The sequence below is a fragment of the Micrasema longulum genome, unplaced genomic scaffold, assembly GCF_059751315.1.
Source record: "Micrasema longulum isolate JH-2025_06_02 unplaced genomic scaffold, ASM5975131v1 h1tg000308l, whole genome shotgun sequence".
Classification (NCBI taxonomy): domain Eukaryota; kingdom Metazoa; phylum Arthropoda; class Insecta; order Trichoptera; family Brachycentridae; genus Micrasema; species Micrasema longulum.
Window position 1 is genome coordinate 81,053 of NW_028277512.1, and position 21,432 is coordinate 102,484.

Consider the following 21,432-nt stretch of genomic DNA (forward strand, 5'->3'; position numbering starts at 1 on the left):
ATGATGGGGCCAACCTCTCAAATCTCGGAACTGTTTTCTAAAGACCGGTGTCTCTATATTGTCACTTGGCTAACAACACCGCGTAAGTCATTTTTGTTTCTTTTACAGGATACTTATTTTACTGAATTGAAGATGAATTAGACTTAAGGTTTTTAATAGGTGACAGTTTATAGACAAACGTTATATTTTAATACATTTAAAGACGTCATTTGGTTGTGCTTTCAATAAAATAAGCCGGTTTTTATTCATCTTGTAAAAAGAACACAAATGACTTGTGCAGTGTTAGCTAAAGGACGATATTCACTACCAATTTTTTTAATCTAATTTAGTGACAATTTAATATTTCTTTACAATCAAATGCGAAAAAAAACAAAAAATAGCACCCCTCACTGCAGTATTGTCAACTTGTGATCAATCAAATACACGACCAGTACAATCACCTTATTCTAGTTTCCCTGCGTGACAGTGAAGGAATACGAGAGGTTGTTAAGACAATTGGGGTTTTGTCAGGGATCAGTGTTATGACAAAGGGAAATTTCTTGTGAGTTTGATAGGGTCATGTTAGGATCTGTGTGAGAACTTCGCTATTGTTGTCTTGATAGATGTACTTACGAGGGCGCATTGAAAATGAAGCTACTTAAGTAGGAAAAACCCTTTATTTCTCAACATAGTCTCCTTTTACTTCGACACACTTAGTAAGACGATATTCCAACTTTTTTATACCATCTGAATAATATGATTTCGGGAACCTCTTAAAATACGCGTTAGTTTCGGTATTCACTTCTTCGTTTGAGCTGAATCTTTTCCCTGCGAGCCATTTTTTCAAGGTTAGAAACAGGAAAAAGTCACTAGAAGCTAAATCTGGACTATAAAGTGGATGATCAACCAATTTGAAGTGTATTTCACGTAAGCATCGTATCTAATGCTGTGTGAACCGGTGCGTTGTCTTGAAAAAAGAGAACTTTTTTCTTCTTTAAATGTGGTCGTTTTTCCTTGATTGCATCATTCAATTGATCCAATAATGCACGATAATACTTTCCTGTAATTGTGGATCCTTTTTCAAGATAATCGATGAGCAATATTCCGAGCGCATCCCAAAATACAGTGGCCATAACCTTTCCAGCCAATTTCACTGCCTTTGCCTTCTTCGGAGCACTTTCACCAGCTTTCACCAGCTTCCACCAGTTTCGATTGATTTTCGGTTTCAGGTGTATAGTGGTGCACCCACGTTTCATCAACAGTCATTAATCGACGCCAAAAATCAACAGGATTACGCTTTATCATGTCCAAACACTGCTGTGAAGTGGTCTCTCGAACTCGTTTTTGTTCGACACTGAGCAAACGCGGCACCCATCTTGCCGATAGCTTTTTCATATGCAAATGTTCATGCAAAATATTACAACACACGTTCATATGAGATGTTTACCATTTCAACAATCTCACGCGACTCCAATCGGCGATCATTCATAACTATATTGATGATTTTCTTGATATTTTCTTATTATTCTATCTTGATGACATCTCTTCTAAATCAATAATATCTACATTTAACTATTCATACATTTAACTATTCATAATGTCTTCCATGATTAGTGCAATTTTGGTTAGTGTGATTTAAAATCAACTAGATACCCCGATATTAAAAGTTTTTTTTTTCTTATTAAAAAAATTAGTGCATTTTGAAAAAAGGGAAAAAAGTGTCACGCTCCATACAAAAAAAATAGACTATTTTTGTTATTAGTGTAATACGTCTCAAAAGTTGTATTAGGCTTATGGCAATAAGAAATGCAAAAAAAACTCCTAAATCAAAATTATCTTTGGCTCACTAAAATGGATTGAAAATTCGAAAAATAAGAAAATTATTGCTCTGAAAGAAAAAAATACATAAAAAAAAAGTTTTGAAGTTTTTTCAAAACATAAAACATTATTGTTTGATTGAATCATTAAAAAATGAAAACACACAATGAAAATGTATTAATTTATTATATTAAGAAAAAAAAATAGCATATTGGACACAAAAATGCAAAATTTTACTATTAAATTAATTAAGGCAGTTATTAGACTTTTTAAAGCTTATTAATAGATAATAAAATAAAACTTTAAGATTTTATATGCATAAAAAGGTACATGCAAAAAAATAAGCAAACAAACTTAATTAAAAATTTTAATTTGTTGCAACAGAGAGAAAACATTTTTGAGAGGGGAATATGGAAGTCTAGGCATTTACAGGGCTTATGACCTGTAATTGGCTGGTTTAAGTGGCCACTTTACACACTGTGTAACATTCACAATTCTGCATTCATGATCCAGCCAGTCTGCAAGTATTTGGACATACTCAAAACGTTGTTCAATTTCAAATCTTAGAATCAAACGTCGGCATCCCTTTTTAGTATAAAGGGATGCCGACCTTTAAATTGTATATTGATGTCTTTTTTTCAAAACTTATAAGCATTTTAGTGAGCCAAAGAATTTATTTTTTTAAAAATGTTAAATGGTGTTCTCATTTTTTTTCTAAATATTCGAAAGTTGAAAAAAATTACGTACCTAATGTACATGCATCAACTTCCAGCTGCTAAATTAATGTTTAATAATAATTAGAGTTATTAACAATATTTAGAGGTAGTTATTTTTAGAGATTTAGGTAGAAAAAAAAATCTTTGTTGGCTATTTTCAACGAGTTGTAAATAACTCACTATTAGAAAATAAAAATTAAGTTGTGGTAGAGTGAGGTGCGAACCTCGGACCTTTGATCCTTCAGTCCACGACACTAGCCATGGGACCACAACCCGGTTCAAATTATACCCTCCATAACTTCATTACTCGATTCGTAGTGAAAAATTTTGTCTGTTAACAATCTCCACTTTTACTTTTACCCATCTTCTTACAATAGTAGATCTATAGCACTATTGTCATACAACAATACCGTAGTTCAAACAAAATTTATAATTAAAAATGTGAGAGAGACCAAGTATAAAGCAGTTATGGTCGATGACATCTGCGAAGCCATTAATTGAAGATTTTTTTGTAAGATAAATATTTGCATTCTTATGATTTACCATGCGTTAAAATTTTGGGGTCCATTTTCAACGCGTTGTAAATAAGTCCCTATTATAAAACGGGAATCAAGTCGTATTAGAGCGGATGCGAACCTTTGCTCCACGAGTCTACGACACAGTCATGGGACTACAACCCTACACGACGAAGTTGAGCACGTTTTCGACGACATGACCCATGAGATTCTGTATTAGTCGAAATGTTAGATCATTTAATCATTAGATAATGGCCAAATAAATACAATGATTGTTTTCCTAAGAACATTCCATGTTTACAACTCTATCGAAGTGCCCTACGTAAAGCACTAATATCTGCATTTTTGACGATTTTGAGATATTTCGTCTATGTTATCATTAAAAAAATACATAAAAACACAATTATTTATATACCTACATAAAACATGATGAAAAAACCCTATAAGCTCTCTCCTATAAAAATATGTAATAGATTTGCAGATAATACCTAGCTACCTCCTTACAAAAAAAACACTTTTTGCATATATTATGCTAAATGTTTCTATTGGTCAAAAGTAAGGAGCCTAAAAGAACATTTAAAAAATAAAAAATACTTGGCTATAAGCACAATGGGAAATATCACATTTTTTACAATTTAAAATTAATAGGGGTCTATGAAATACTGTCAAGTAAAAAAAATAAATTTTTCCTTTAAAAATATTTATTAATTCCTGCAAAAACCGTTGATTGCATTGGCCACGCCATGTCAATTGTCAAGATCAAACATGTCGTATTTTTGTAGACATATTTACTAACATTTTTATTTTAAAAATCACGCATGAAAACATTTCTACAAAACATCCATATTGATTTTGAAAATACAATTAATTTTTAAAAATCCATTTCAGATGTTTTTATCGGTATTTGAAGTATGTGATATTTTCCTATTAGCCTGTCTCTTTTAGACAAACTTACTGTGCCAGATATTCTTTTAGTGTAACTAACGTGATTCATTTGGACATTTCATTCTAATGATCATTCACAAAATAAGGCCCTAACTATAGAACTAAATCAATTATAAGATAATTCAAAACTCAAGAAAGCTCTGAAATCCTTCAATCCACAAAGCATCAATACATATACTAGTGAGGATTGTATACTATAGAAGCAGTAACGAACCTGCACCAAATGAAAGACTTTGAGGAGACAAATCAGAGTATTTTAAACTAAAATCACTTGTACTTTTTACCGCTTATGAAACTAACACAACTAATATGTAATTTTTAAATTTACGAATAAAACATATCATAATGTCCAATATCTAAACGAAATTGTGTGAACATAAATCTTCTCACTGGCATAGAGTATTAGAATATGTATTACACAAATAAAAACAAAAATACATCCTTAAATAGATATATTTCTTGAATTTGCGGTAATTATAGAGCTCCACATGAATTATTAAACAAAAACACAAACAAACCCTTGTAAAGCAAAACAGTTGTCACGAAAAGATATAAAGCAGAAAAAAATGTGTTTTTAAAAAATTTATAACACTAATGAAAATAATCTATGTGTAGTAGTTTTAAAAGTAATTTTATTAGAATACTCTTTTGTTAATACATAATACTAAGTAAAGTCGCTACATTGTTAATAAATGCTATCATATTAATTATATTTGTGTTTCATGTTACCTGGTACTTGTTAGTTGGGCGAGTATTAATAATTTGGAATCCCTTAGCCTCGATTCGGCCCGAGAAGTTTAAAGATTTACCAAAACTTTCAGGAAAACTATGCCATCAGCCGGCTGTCACCTTCCGCATGGATCAGTCGACATTCCAATTGGGACTTGTGTGCTAATAAATCAGTGGCTCGAACAGTGAATTATTTTACCAAATAAAAGAACTCAAATGACGTGTATCGTATTGATCGAACTATAGTTTGCCATGTTCTGTTATCAGAAATAGATATTCTTGTTAATTATGTATGTTAGGTGAAAACTAATCTGAACACCAAATGCCATATAAAGTATCTAAGCACAATCTAATGTGTAAAACAAAAATAAAATAAAACGCCAGGGAAAGCTTGCTTTCAAAAGTGACCAGTAAAGAAACATGCTAGTTTTTTTATTATCTATTCTAAAATTTACAAATTATGTAATACGTAACTAGCAAAAGTTTAAACAACGCATCAACATTAAAATTGAACAACTAATAGTTTCGTCCATTTTCCAATTAAGATTTTTTTTCTTTTTGCATAATTATAAAAATCTGATTGCGAGACTAATTTACTACTGAATATAATTTGTGATAAAAGAAACATAATATTAGTCTGCTACATTTTAAATTTCATTAAGGACAAGGTATTTAAATATGAAATTAAAATGACAAGAATTATAAACCCATGTTTTTCTTATCCTTTGCTGATGTGAGAAAAACTTTCAGAGGCATTTTATTTTTTGAAGCAATTAATAACATTCGACAGTAAAATTATTTTAGTCAATCATAATTTGTCATTTGTCTGATACTGCATTTCAGTTTTTTGATTTCAGGCGTAAGAGAGATTCAAAGCAAAGATAATAAGTAGTTTGTACATTACCAAATAAAAACAAACTGACCCTAGAGAAATGGACCGGGATTAGTGTTAGTGAAGTGTTAGTCCAGTGATCATTACATAAGTGCGTAGCATTGTTTGTTGTGTTTTAGCAAAGGCAAAATACATGTTAGTAGCAGTAGATCGAACCCAAGGCGGTTCCTGTATTAAGGTACCTTTATCTGAAACACCTACACAGCTGAAACTCTTCAATTTCTCGCGTTTTCCATCCTTCTGCGATTTGGCATGCTCAGATTTAGTGCCTGCACAATGTAAATACAAAATACTCCTTATTACGGCAAGAAGGGCACACCATTGGGGCAGGCGAGCTCCACTGGAGGCTCAATGCTGTATATTGTATTTAGGAGGGAATAAATCAATTCGCGAAAATCAACAGGGTCAAACAAACAACACTCTTGAGAATCCTCAGAGCAAATCAATTTTAGTTTCATATAAAACTTCAAATGTCAAATCTTAAATATACCAAAAAAAGATTTATCATTGTTTCAATGCTTGCTATTGATGTTACCTACTTTTATTTTTTTCTTTCTTCTCCGATTGATACACATCACATAATAGCAGTATTATTAAAAATATGAGAGTTATATGAACATAAGACAAATGTTTAAAACTACAATATATTTACAAAAGAGGAAATAAGGAACTGAAATCGAACTAACGATATTTAAACTTTAAATTAGTGGTAAAAAATAAAACAACTCTGTTTTTTACCATTAGTTTGAAAATAAATGGTTAAAAACATAGTTGTTTTATCATAATCATAATGAATAACCACAAAGTTAGTGAATCAAATATAGATTTTATTAAAAAATAACATATTTTAAGAGTCCAATAGTCAAATATATACAATTATTACAATTCACAGTTTATTATAAAATATCTCATACCCCATTCTCTTGTTTTATATACTAGTTGACAATATTTAAGGGCACATCGCCCGGGCGTGGGAGAATAAATTTCATCAAAATGGTTCCAGACTACTAACACATACAACTGAAATTTTTGAACACACACTGTTTCACATTGCACCGAGGGTCGTTTCGATATTTACCTGGCAAATGAATCATTTCTAACTAAGAGTGAAAAATTACCCTAATCATTTAAATACTTATACATTCAAAATTAAAATTCCATGCTCGTTCTTTGTCGAGTTTTCACATTTAATTTTTTTTAAATAAAAGTTTTTTTCAAAATAAAATCCTATTTCTATTTAAGCACATGGAGATTTTTAAGTAACAATGCAATTTTAATGCATAATTAAAATGGATTTTGGTTTTCGTATTTACTTTACGATATACGTGCACAGGTATATAGAGAATTACGGTCGCCAATTCCAAGAAAATACACAACAGTAGAGATAAATGTATTTTGGTATTTAATGGACACTTTTGCGGGAACGAAACAAAAATAAGAAAACATCGCTTTATTTAAAATTAAATTAATAATGTTTAAAAAAATATTATCATTTACAGGGGAATTTTTTTCAATACAATGAAATAATAAAAAAAAAACTCATATTTGATAAACCTGTATAACAACCATTCATGCAAAAAAAAACAGTATGCTTATTCTGTCACAATTTCATTTCATAAGTTCGTTCGTTCGTTATACATCCATCTCACTCTAACGCAATAAAAAAATACACATTTATACTTGACCATCTAACTAGGGTTATTTGCCTCGTTCTAAGACTGTCAGAAAAATAAGTTTAAAGAAATAACAGTAATCAACAGATATTTTTTTTAAAAAGGGTTGTAGACATAGTAACAATATAGTCAAGAACATAGTAGAATACGTAGTAAAAAAATATAGTAAAAAAATGTAGTAAAAGAAACAGTAAAACAATTAGTGGTTAAAAACAAAGTTGTTTTATTTATTTTATTTTATTAGTAAGAAAAATATTTAGAAACCCATTAAAATACATAGTAAAAACAAAAACACTTAGTAAAAGATATAATAGTAAAGAGAAATGTATGTATTGAAACTTTCAACTCTTTCGATGATTTGGTTTGATAGAAATACAACACTAGCTGATGTTTGTCAAAATTGGTACAATATATCTCATTATTGCACTTACAGATAAATAATTATATTTACATTAAAAAAAATATCTGTACTTTTTTTCACAATAATTGCAGTGCAATGAAATATTATTTGTATTACACCCGATGGGTATATTTCTGCACAGTATCACATCTTAATATGATGAAAGGCCATTAGAAAAAGAAGGTCTGTAAACCCAGGAATTGCAATATTTGATATTCTATATTATTAAATTACATTCCTGTTTCTACTAGAGATCTGAAGTCTCAAATGCCGCTTGCTTCTACTTTTCTTAATTATGTTTTACGATTCCCCCATTGTGCGATTATTTGTATTTGTACATAAAAATACCGTATTTTTTTGTTTGAAAAAAGTTTCGTGGACTCAGTGCTAGAGATGTCCACCGTCCTCGACGAGTAAAACGTGAATGATTACAAATGTTTAAATTTATTTCAACAGAGATGGAAAATTTTTGAGAAGGGGATATGGAAGTCACCGTATTGGAAAGACATTTAAAAAATACGTTAAAAAAATATAGCTTGTGTATATGAAACTGTAAAAATATGGCGTTCTATCTACTCTCCCTACCATTCAGGTAAAGCCGTGAAATTTTAGAAACATATAAAAAATTATAATTTAGGTATCAAAACTAATAAAAGTTCGGCATTCTATCATATGTAAAACGTCTACAAAAAACATATTTTCCTAAAAAAATTATAAGTATGGCGTTCTATACAATATGTCTGCCTTTTTAAGAAACTAGTTACACAATACATTTTTTTAATAAAAAAATGTTATTCTTATACATCTAAGTATGGCATTTTAGATATTTACTTCTCCAGGAAACCAGCGTTTAATATCATCGATTGAAAAAATTTGCTACAGTATATATTTTTTTAAATTCAGTAATTCCTACCCGTCCTAAATAAATACATATGTCATTTTAACTATTAAACTATGTTTGTAAAATATTGAAGTATGGCGTTCTATCCTCCCTGCCAACCCCTTTATACAGATGAGTCATCTTATCTTCTCAGTCAAAGTTTTTAACTTATCCTTACTCATTCATAAATTGTACCTTTTTACTTAAATGTGTTTTGAACTAAATATCTGAGCGAAACTTAAATCCTCCGTTTTTGGTTAAAAAATAATCTGTTGATTAAATATTTCACGAACAAGTGCATTCGCAATTAAATGTTTAACATACAAATGTCATTGCGAATAAATGTTCGGCGAAGAAGTACCGTGGCGAACAAGTTGCTGGCGGTGAATTATCTCTGTGAAGAAAAGCCCGGGAACGAATGTCTCGCGGACAACTGTCTGCTAACAAATTTCCGGGAAGGGTTTTTCCACATTCCCAATAATAAATTTGTCTCGGTTGAGATATCGGTCTCTTTAGATGAAACTCTAAGAGGGTTAAATTCCAGTATTAGCCTACAAATATTAGGACAAATTGAAAATATTGTCAAAAAAACATGATATTTATTTTTCGCTACTGATCGGAGGAATGATTAAAAAAAGCGTCGACTGCCTATAAAGAATGAAATAAATTTTTAATATCATTTTCATATTTCATTATGAATAGTTAATGGAATACAATTTTGTCATAATTAAATAATTGTATGTGAAATTCAAAACATAGGTTTCAAAAAATAGAAAACTTAAGTTCAAAGAATCAAACGGATAATGTGCAGCATTAAAGTTGACTACATGCAGAATCTAATAAATAAAGTCAACTGTGCGAGGTTAAGCGACATTACTGTCTACTTGTATATTGCATATCTTATTTTTAGTACAATACGCACTGCCATTACAGTACGATCCGTTACTCAATTTAGAATCTAAATATTGCTTCCGGATAATAAAGGAAGAAAGAGAATTTTCCCTATTCTTTAAAACCTTAATAAAATTATGGAATATTAATATTCAATCAAGTACATATACTCAGTACGCTTATCTGGGTTGGCAAAATGGTTAACTAGTTGACGACAGATTATTTTTTCACATTAAAGAAACACTAAGAACCTCTTCAGTCGTAATAAGAAAACCGACACATTTCGGTTTTGCAATAAAGGAATTCATAATGAACACTGGAGCTACTGAACTAATATTGGAACACGGCGCTATAAGCTTATCAGCTAATAGTTACCGAACATTAAAACAATGTGAATCATGTAATTTACAATAAAACTTGCATGTTACCTATGTGGAACATTTCGAATTATTCCTCATAACGAAGTGATTACAACCTTATTATTTTTATTGATTCTCATATTTTGTATAATATTACTATTCCTAACTGAAAAGGTCATCTTGATTTCTTTTCAATTTTTTGTTCTACACTATTATTTTGTATCTCAAAGGGCACGACTCTAAAATTATATTACCAAAATGTTCGTGGACTACGAACTAAAACTAATCTTCTTTTCAACTCAATTTTAAATAATGAATATGATGTGATAGTACTGACAGAAACATGGCTATGCAGTAGCATCAGCAACCGAGAAATATTTGATGATAGGTATACCGTTTTTAGGAGAGATAGAAATTATGCAGAAACAGGTCAAAAATTTGGTGGCGGCGTGATTATAGCTGTCCGAAAGATTCTTTTTCCAGACAGTCATTTAAATTGGTCAACTATAAATGAAGATTTATGGGTTTCAATTCCAACTTATTCCAAACATAATATATTCATATGTTCTACATACTTACCCCACTGTCGTTATCATCTTGAAGACATAAAACGCCACTTTGAGAATGTTTCTAGTATTATGTACAAATATCCTGATGATTTATTCATTCTACTAGGAGACTATAATGTACCTAATATAAATTGGAAATCTAATTCTGAGGTTAATTACCTTTCTCCGTGTGAATTTAACGATTCACTTAGCACTAATTTAATTGATAAAATAAACTTTTTGAATCTCAAGCAATTTAATTCCCAAAATAATAGTAATAATCGCATACTTGATCTCATTTTAAGTAACAGTGACCTGTGCAATGTAATAACCTGCGACGATCCTCTCGTTACAGAAGATGTTCATCACAAATCACTTTGTATTGATATCACTGCAAGAATAGAATCAAATGATGCAAAAAGTGGTTCTAGACTTAAATTTTCATATCATTCGGCAAATTATATAGCAATAAATGAACTACTCTCGGAAGTAAATTGGAACGACAAATTTGAGGGACTAGATATAGAAAAAGCGACATCAGTATTTTACTCCATACTTAATGATGCAGTGACTTTATTTGTACCAACTAAGACGGTGAAATCTTGTGAAAAATTTCCAAATTGGTATTCCGCACCACTAATAAAAATAATAAATGAAAAACTTAAATACCATAAAAAATGGAAAACTTATAAAAACCTTGCAGACTATAAAACATTTTCTCTTCTCCGTTCACGCCAGAAACAAGAAGCCAAAAATTGTTATGACCAATACATTGATCAAACTGAATTAGCTATTCAGAAAAATCCTAAACAATTTTGGTCATTCGTTAAATCGAAAAAATCTCTAAGTTATTATCCAACTGAAATGTTTCTTCATGATACAAAGAGTGATAACGTGCAAAGCAGTTGCGAGTTATTTTCTACCTTCTTTCAGTCTGTTTTTATTAATAACGACATTGATTTACCTATTGTGGACTCTAGAAATGTCATTGACATTCAAACTGTAACATTTAATTCTAAATTAGTTCTTAAATATTTAAATGATCTAGATCCTTCAAAAGGAGCAGGACCTGACGGATTTCCTACGTTTTTCATAAAAAGATGTGCAACGCAATTGGCATGTCCGTTATCATATCTTTATAACCTATCATTAAAAGAAGGTAAATTTCCAATGTGCTGGAAGAAATCTCACGTTACTCCTGTCCATAAAACTGGTGATCTACACAATATTGAAAATTATAGACCCATATCTAAAATTTCAATTTTTAGCAAATTAATGGAAAAAATCATCACTGAACAAATTTCTCCAGCGGTGAAGCACTTCATTGATCCAAACCAACACGGTTTCTTTAAAATGCGAAATGTTTCTACTAATCTTGCTGAATTTACAGATAGGGTTCTAAACGTAATGGGCAGCCGACATCAGGTCGACGCTCAGTATACAGATTTTAGCAAGGCTTTTGATAAAATCAGTCACAAAATCCTTCTTCACAAATTAAAATGTTATGGCTTTCACGGTAATCTACTACGTTGGATTGAATCTTATTTAAAGTATCGCCTCCAATCAGTTGCACTATTAAACTATCAGTCTTCATTTAAACAATGCTATTCCGGTGTACCCCAGGGATCCCACTTGGGTCCATTATTGTTTATTCTTTATATTAATGATATGGGTAACGTCTTTAAATTTTCCGAATACAAAATATTTGCCGATGACACAAAAATATACAAGAAAGTTACTTCCCTACAAGATTGTCTTGATATGCAAGAAGATCTTGAAAACTTCTCTACTTACTGTGTAAATAATCAGCTCATATTAAATCCGCTTAAATGCAAAACAATTACCTTTACGAGAATAAAAAATCCGATAGATTATTCGTATTCTCTATCGTGTACAGTCTTGCACCGTGTCCAAGAAATACGAGATCTAGGTGTAGTTCTGGACTCAAAAATGACATTTCAATCACATATTGATAAAATTATTGAAAAAGCATATAAAATGTTAGGTTTTATTATACGAGTATCTAAGCCTTTTAAAAATGATCTAACAATAAAAAATCTTTATTATAGTTATGTAAGAACCCATCTTGAATTTGCGTCTATCGTTTGGAATCCACAATACATTACTTATATTGACAGGCTGGAGAAAGTACAAAACAAATTTTTAAAACATTTGAATTTCCGATGCTCTCTTATATTTCCAAATCATGACTTATCTGGACGTTTTCATAAACTGATTAACCTCGAAAAAAGGAGAACATTAATGGACCTCACATTCCTCTATAAAATTATTAACAGTCTAGCTGATTCGTCCCAGCTCCTAAATAAAATTCAAATTAACTGTCCATCACGTGCCCTACGAAATCACCCAACCTTTAGAATACCTAGTGTCAATACGAACTATTGCCAGAATTCGTTTTTACACAGATCGTGTTCCACTTTTAACAGCTTTTTAACCATATAGATATATATCATACAGGATTACAATTATTTAAAAATAGTGTATTGAAAACTTTTGAATAAAACTCCGGTTGGTCCCTTTTTCTCTTATATCACTCAAATTACATACATTCATATTATTATTATAAATTAAATTTCTCTTTTGAAATTTTGTATTACTTCTAAAATCGCTTTAATGAAATTTTATCGACTTCTCTTGGTTTAAAATCTTCTCCTTATATTGCTTTTTCAAATTTTAAATGATTACTTGCCATACTTGTTATTCCTTCTTTATTTTTTCTTTTTTCTCTGCTGCCATTGGCATGTTTTTATACTTGTTATACTTTTAAACAACTTTTAATTACTTATATTATATATGTTAATAAAATCAATATATTGCTGCTCTTACTATAATATGTCATTAATTTTGAAGATGTTTTTTAAATTGACCTAAATTTAAATTTACTGTCTTATATTTCACTTAAAGATTCTTCTCATCGTTTCTTTGAATCCCTTAAAATAAATATGTGTTTATGTTTTTCCTTTTTTAAAAAAAAATGTTATTACTATTTTATTTTATTTTTACATCTGAGTATGTTTTTCATTATTTATTTCCATTCTTAATTCTTAATTACTCTTACAAGTTTTCTTCATTTTTAATATTATTTCCATTTGTAAATACTCACTACAAACTACAAACCTTAAAATATTTTTTTTTTTCACTTAAATTCAAATTTTTAAACAACTTTCATTTATGTTTTCTTTTTCCTTCTCTTTTTTATACTTTCATAATTAACATTAGATTTAATTGCTTTTTAATATGGAAACTTCACTGGTCCATTAGAATTAAGTCCAATTGTGTAAAATATTAAACTTTGTAACTGTACTGTATGTTTCCTGAATAAAAGAAAATAAAAAAAAATTTAAAAAAATGTTACAATCACTTATTAGAAGATGGAGAAACATGTGGCAATTGTGGTTAACCATTTGCAAAACACGACGAAGCGAGAGTTAAGTATATGATTATTTGTTCCTAAGACTAACTTTCAAATGCAGTATGTACTTAATTTTTCAAATTGTTGATTCATAAACACTTATTACGTATAAGGAGCTTACAAATGAAATTTCTGTTTTGCATGAAAATGATATATCGAATTAATTGAAATATTGTCTCATAACTACTATACACTTTTGCTATTATGATGGTAGTTGATTAATGCCTTTACTGTAAAAGTCCTATGAGAAGGATTCGACAAATTAATGCTGCGAAAGCATTTTTCAAAATTTCTTCAGAGTTAAATCGATTCCCGTGTAAAAAGTATCTATTTAAAAAAAAAACCATTAGTCGGAGCGAGGTACACAGAAAGTAAAGAACACCAAAAGACTTTAGGCCCAATCGATTCAATCTGATATACTTTTAATGTTTATTCCATTATAATATACAAACATTGTGTCACGCCAATTTAAAAAATACAATAAAATTGAAAATACGATATTGTAGTAAAATAAATAAAACAACTTAGTTTTTAACCATTTATTTTTTTCTTTCTACTGACCGGTTTCAAAGCTATACAAGCTTATTTATCAAGTCTGCGACACTACCACGAGACCACAACCCAGTTTGAATTTAAAAAATCTAAATATTATTTAGTAGGATGCAGATTATTGTAATAATACCTGCACTTTCATCCCATAAAGCCAATAATTCATAGATTTCTTTAAACCCGAACTAGTTTATTTTACCATATTTTATTTTGCATTATCAGATTTTAAACATAAAACAATTTACTTATGCTAGGTCACAAGATTCTAACAAAAATAATAGTAACAAACGGTGGCCATCTAATTTTTTAAGCAAATCATTGAGAATTTTCTTTCAAACATGTTGAATCTATTGAGTTCAATCATTCAATGTAAATAAAAATATCTAAAGAAGAATTAAAAATACTATGATGCAAATCCAGAAGGAAAATTGGTCAATAAGTAGGCGTGTATAATGAATATTATTTAAACTGTTAGAAATGTGAATGTACTCAGAATAAATGTAGGTAATCATTAGTAGGTCAGCAACCAATCATTCTTTCATTTGTTTGGTTTTATTTTTTATTTATAAAAAAGTATCAAAACCCTGCACAAACATCGATTTAACACAACAACTTTACGCAAAAAGAGAAAAGGGAGAGATACTAGAGAAAATTAGGTAGCAGAAAATAGTATATTAATAATCTATAACTTAATTTGCAAGGGGAAATGAAAGATTAATGAATAAGTACTCACTTTCAGTTTTCCTGAAGAATCCATCCTGTCTCTCTCGTAAGATGAGGATCCCCTCACGATCGAATTTGTGCGATGGCTGAGAAGCTAACGTGATCAGTTCTTGCTTATTGAACCGCATTGTGTTCGATGTTTTATTAACAAGGTCACCATTTGAAAGAAACCTTTAGTTTAGAAAATATCGCGTAAGAGAAAAGAGATAACCGAATCTAAAATCCTAGAAAAATGGTTCTAGAATCTAGACTATCCGTACGCATTGGATGGAACATTGCATTTGATAGTCAATTATACAGGTGTATCTATTGGAATATAATGCGAAATATACGGAAAACCAAAATTAGATAACTAAAAGTAAGAATGGACCGAAACTTAGATTATAATTTGCAAAGTTATTCTGGACTGAAACTAGAATTGCCGACCGAAAACAGGCGGAAAATTGAAATGTCAAAAATAGCCTCGTGCACTGACACAAGCACAACCACTAAATTTTGCATCGCCCCACGTCAGTGTTGCAAGTTACCACAAACCCCACAGACTACCGATATCGATGGTTGCAAAAGCGGGATTGGCTGGGCTAAAATCTGTAGAGAGGTAATGTTAAAAATTCAAATAAAATATTTATTTTATTCACTTTTGGTATTTTTTTCTTATCTTACATCCATTTTTTTTTCATTTAAAGAAACAAAATATTATATTTCTTTAAATACGTAATGATTATGTATACAGGTAAACAGTATACACGTACACAGGTGCTTAATCCAAAATCAGAACCACATTGAGTACCACTGAATAAATTTATATCACGGAGAGAATCCATCAGGGCTGCACTAACAGAGGAAATACAGTGGACGTTTGTTTATGCAGGTGATGTAGCAATAATCGCCGACACTTGGACACGGTAAAAGGTAGCGCTGCAGACCAGTTCGACAATGGCGGACTGAAATTGAGCATATCAAAAATAAATAAATGGTACGCGATGACTAGAACAGACACAGTACCAATTAACATCAATGGCCAGTACATAAAATATGCCATGAGTACATATTATTCACTCTTCTGGAAACCTAGATGCCAATATTTATCACCGAATAGCATTACAAGTCATGGTTCGTAAGTAATAATTATTTTCGGGAACAAACAAACAAACCGTCACGCCGTTTCCCCGTAAGGGTAGGCAGAGAGGATAGAAAGCCACATTACTCTGTCTTTGCATACAGATCTCGCTTCCTTTACATTCATACATCTTATCATGCACGCGCGCTGATTATTTCGACTTAAACAATCTGTAGCTGACGCGCTACTGATGATTTAGCGGGTCTACCACTTTTCACGAGGTCGTCTCTTCCACTATTTATAAGGCAGCGGAAACCGAAGAACGAAGCACACACTGAATTTCACTGGTGGTGGGAACCAAAAGGCGAACCACAAACACTGGTTCACTGCAACAAAAAGCTGATTTGACTAGTAGTCCTGAAAAGGACTTTTAATTCCAAGAGATCGCCGCGATCGGGATCCGTAAGTCAAATCCAAGGGGCAGGCGAAGGTCTTGTACCGTAGTCGGTATCGGCGGAGAGTAGAGCGGGAGATGATTCAAACACGAGTGAAAGATTAAGACTGATTTATTTGACGGTGCTAAACAAATTTGCGCGGCTGACACTGGCCGGTCAATGGCGGGTGGGAGTAAGCCAACCAATCCAGTCACAAGAGAGATAGCGCGCTGTCACCCGCTCTATCTATCACTCTCTCGCCACGTATAAAGACTACCTTCCCCGGCTACCTACCCACACTATGGTGCAGACCGCGCGGTAAGAAACATGTACAGGGAAAATATTTTTATTAATCAAATAAGGACATGGCGATATATTTATAAATTTAACAAAAAAAAATTATTCTACAGGCCTCGGTATAACTAAAACCACCCCCCGAAGGTAACAAAATAAAGTCTTTATAAACGGACGCTTGTCCGTTTCTATGGGACTCATGGTGAAGGGTATCTCTGACAGAGGAATAAAATCCACAATCAAGATGGATGGGCGGGGAATACGATTTTTCCAAGATGTAAGGTACTTGGGTGTCCTTTTGGATACCCAAGGATCGTTTTTGGCTCACGCCAAAATAATATCCTCAAAGGCGTCTTCACTTTTTATGAAAGTACGAAGGGTGAGCCGAGCAACGTGGGGAATAAAAAGTAATGGGGTCTGACTAATATACCGAGGAGTGAGTTCTTTATTACCCATCGGTGATAGGTAATAATGAACTCACACGAGAGGTAGTATTATACATGATCAATATAGTGCAGGCTATTGGTAAAATAAACCAAAGTAGGGAAGAAAATGCCGAACACTCCTCTAGTGGAACGGAAGGCCTGTTGACTACTGCCAACAGGCCGGCTTCTCCTGAAGAGTTTTGAGTGGTTTCCTCTCCACATAAGCAAATGCTGAGAAGTTCCTGATTGGCCCACATTAGTATATCCCTCCTGATCCCAACAGTTTAGATAAATTTAAAGAAATTAATTTTCAGAAAAATCAACTTTTGAAATAAAAACCTTGTATATTATAAGCAAGGTAAATAATAAAGCAACTCCTTTATAATATATATATATATATATATATATATACCGAGGAACTTATGTCGCACAATTAACATATGCTGCTAAAGTTTGGGCTCATCGTGCATCCTCTGGTGGCGTCTACAGGACCCTCCTGAGTGGCCAAAGAGCCCCTCTAATTGCATTCACGGGTGCTTATAGAACTGTGTCCACAGCCGCTTTACCTGTCCTGGCCGGAGAACTTCCGGCAGACTAAGAGGTAATGGAATCTGTTGCGGTGAAACTACTAAAAAAAGTGAGATGGTTACATATTTTGACATCAGTATTCAACACCGAGAGGGTAGTAGATTAAAACCATTGACAAAAATAATAACAGAAAAAACTATTGACGAGTGGCAAATTAGGTGGGATGCATCTCTGCCGGGGCGCTGGACGCATACATTTTTTTCCGGACATACGAAAAAGACTAAGCCTTAAGAAAATTAACTTGGATCACTGTGTTGTCCAGATGGTGTCTGGACATGGTGAGTTTAGGTCAAAATTATATGACCTCGCACTAGTAAGAGATCCAGAATGTACTTGCGGGAAGCCCCGTCAGACGGCTGAACATATCCTATGGCATTGCCCGATTTTAGATACTGAAAGGAAAAACATGCTGAACGGCAGCAACAGAGGTGACAAGGCCGATGTGGAATCCAAGCTTATTGGCTAATCCAACTAACGTTAAAGGATTTTTTAATTTTGTGAGCGAATGGGTAGAAAAATGGGAGGAACTGGGTAAAGGCCTACCATGAGTACTAAATCAGTTTAAGATAAAAGGATACATAAGTGGGTACTAGAATTGATTGTTTGAACTAAACTCTTGTCCATCTGTGTTGTTCTTGTCCCATAGCAGGGAAATGGTAAATTACAAATCTAAATAGTAGACTAACTCAAGAGAACCACGCGCCGACCGTATTCTAGGACCCGTTTCGTCTGCTTTTAGGTCTGAGAGATTATTAGGGCGATTAAGATCTTTGCATAGGATTGTTTCTACTGTTGGTATTAGGAAAATGGTTTTTGCGAGGAATTCAGTACTATGACGAAAAGTAATTTCACCTGAGTTCGATAGGGATCATGTTAGGATCTGTGTTAGGATTTTTCCGGTAGTGTCTTGATAATTTGATGTTCCTCTGTGATTTGTTATGGATACGTATTGTTTTTCTTCTGTTGATTGAGTGCATGTTGTATAGGGCAAAATTATTCTAATGTTTCCTATATGTATTTGGGTTTCGTGTTGTTGATTGATTTATTTGTATTACTACGTTCTTCTTCCTTTCCGATGCGGGATCTGGAGAGTGCGGCCGTGGTCTCAATTTGGAACTAACACTGTATTCTTCCACTGTCATACTGGGAAATTAGAAAAGGTGATTGTGCTGACCATGTGTATTTGATTGATCACAAACTGACAATACTGCAGTGAGGGGTACAATGAAAGTTTTTAAAGTTTATTGGTTTTGTTATTTTCACGGTTTGATTGTAAAGAAATATTAAATTTTTGCTTAATTAGTTTTTAAAAAATTGATATGGATATGCGAAACTGAAGAAAGACTCAAGTCTTTATGAACAGTTTCGGGAAAGGGGTGGATGCTTTCATTGTCCGTGTGAGCAAATCTTTTGACAGTTTTGTCTTGGCGTCGGTGGCTGTTTCTTATAACAACAATTTGGTAGGGGTCTATTTCACTGTCTCTCAATATTTTCAGTTTTGCTCGCTTTTCAATTTCATTTCAAGTATCATTTGACATCCACCGCGGACGCACACTCTCCTTAGCTCCTAGAACATACTTTGCGGACAGCGTATTTGAGGTCTTGAGAGTTTGCCACTGGCTCTCAATGTAATCCGTCAGAGGTAAAGAGTTGTGACAAACATTTGTGTTTTCTAGATTTGCTCGAACACTACTGTTGAAACGTACGGTGGCGGGAATTTTCAGCTCTTCGATACTGATGGGCTTTGGCATATTTAGTTTAGCCATGCGGTCGAGCCTAAGTCGAATTTTCTTAACGAGCAGCTCGTGGTCGCTGTATAAATTGGCTCCACGGTAAACCCTAACGTCAAGCAATTCCCGCCTTTGTGTTGAGCTGTAGAGTAGGTAGTCAATTTGCAAATTTGTGCGTCCATCTGGCGAGGTTCATGTTTACTTGTGAATGTTCTTATGAGGAATAGAATAGAAAACAAAAGAATTTACTGGAAAGTTATTTATAAATTCTTATGGAAATATTTTAGAATATCGTAACGTTGTTTCCCATTACAAACAAAGGTTGATTTTATGGTGGATAATGAAAATACCTGCTTATTTAATGGGGAAAAAAGGTTTTAATGCACGAATATTTTAGACAGATATGTGTAGCTTGTATCAAGATACACTTTTTGAAGCAAGTTGTGTTTTGTATTGATCCAACATCGCCTCTAACGTAGAGGGGGTTGATTGATATATTTTAATGAAATATGTACATTGGCATTGGAGATTTTCGTAAAACGTACTTGATTTACCGCGAAACCGTCCAATTTTGCCCTCGATGGATATTTTGCCCAAAGAGTCAAATCTATGCTCAACCTTTAAAAATATATATTTCTGTTTGAATTCGGTAAATTTGATACATTAAGGAGGAAAGTAGATTTGGATCACTAACTCCACTCAGAAGCTTCTGTCACTAACTTTACTCAGTGGTTTGTCAGAATTTGTCAAAGTCCACGTGTAATTTGTTGCGGGTCAATTACGACTCTGTGTTTTTTTAAATACTGCTCGATGGCAAAGATAAAGGTGAGTTTTTCTTGTTGCATGATATAAAGAAAGGTTTTCAGATCATTTCCTGTTTATATTATGTGCTGTCAGTAGCTTAAATCAAGAATTATGACAATGGACGACAACATGGACGAATATGAAGGTAATTTTGCCCGACATCAAAATTTTCAATTGCTTGGAATCGCATTGAAAATAGACTGAATTTACAATAGTAACCCAATTCAATGATTACTAAGCTCATTCTTAGTTCTTAAAAAGTAAAGTTTAATTTACATTTTTTTGGAGAAAATTAACATAATTCCATAATTGTAAAAAAGCGGGCAAAATTGGACGTTTTTGCGGTACTGCATTGAAAATTAAAAAATAACTGGCAACCATCATAGGTTTTCATGGAGCATTTCGGAAATATCCACATCCACGCACCACATATATCCAGCGTCGCCAGTACTATCGATTTTTCGGTAGATCTACCGATTTTAGTAGCAATCTACCGATTTACCGAATTCTACCGATTTCCATACATTTCCTCGTTTTTTTTCATAAAACAAAATTTCAATACAAATAAAACGAATACATATTATAATTTTTTTTGTTTTGTTTGGTCTCTTAGGTTGCCATCTGTTGATTGTTAAAAAATCCTTATCTATCGTACATAAGTGTACAATGAATTATATATTAATGAAATGAATTGGTTAGTATTGGTGAATGGTGATTCCCGGTTATTTTCAAATATATAATATTGTGGTATAATAAATTATGACCATAAAATTTCATGACATTATTGAAAAATGCATAATATATATCTATGTTTATCTTATGAGTAGGAATGTAAGGGGATCACCTTTCATATAAAAATAATAGAAATGGTTTTTCTTCAGTTAATTATCTATTTAAATTTTGTTGAATCATTGTTTTAAGCATTTTTATCAGTTTTTTAGCAGTTAAGCTATGGTTTCCTAAGACAGCGGTACCGTCACAAAGCGGCCGTCACGGGACGGCGGATGACGTCATTAAAACGTTGACTATGTAAATCAATGGCGCCGG

The 21,432-nt window shown here is 32.3% G+C and overlaps 1 protein-coding gene across 3 annotated transcripts in view; it reads right to left on the reverse strand.

Annotated features, from left to right (window-relative positions):
* LOC148282628 (inositol polyphosphate-4-phosphatase type I A) overlaps positions 1-15,565 on the reverse strand; it is a 54,258-nt gene extending 38,693 nt beyond the window's left edge. For 2 of the 3 annotated variants that reach the window (XR_015822052.1, XM_088224760.1), the window contains exons 1-2: positions 15,061-15,565; positions 5,777-5,863 (exon numbers count right to left, since the gene is read on the reverse strand). Coding sequence is in view for 2 of the 3 variants with exons in the window: in XM_088224760.1 (XP_088080886.1) it covers positions 5,777-5,863; positions 15,061-15,178 (205 nt within the window). In the remaining variant the exon portion in view is untranslated. The remainder of the gene's footprint in view (positions 1-5,776; positions 5,864-15,060) is intronic. The other variant, XM_088224762.1, reaches the window with a different exon arrangement.
* Between the last annotated feature and the right edge of the window lie 5,867 nt (positions 15,566-21,432).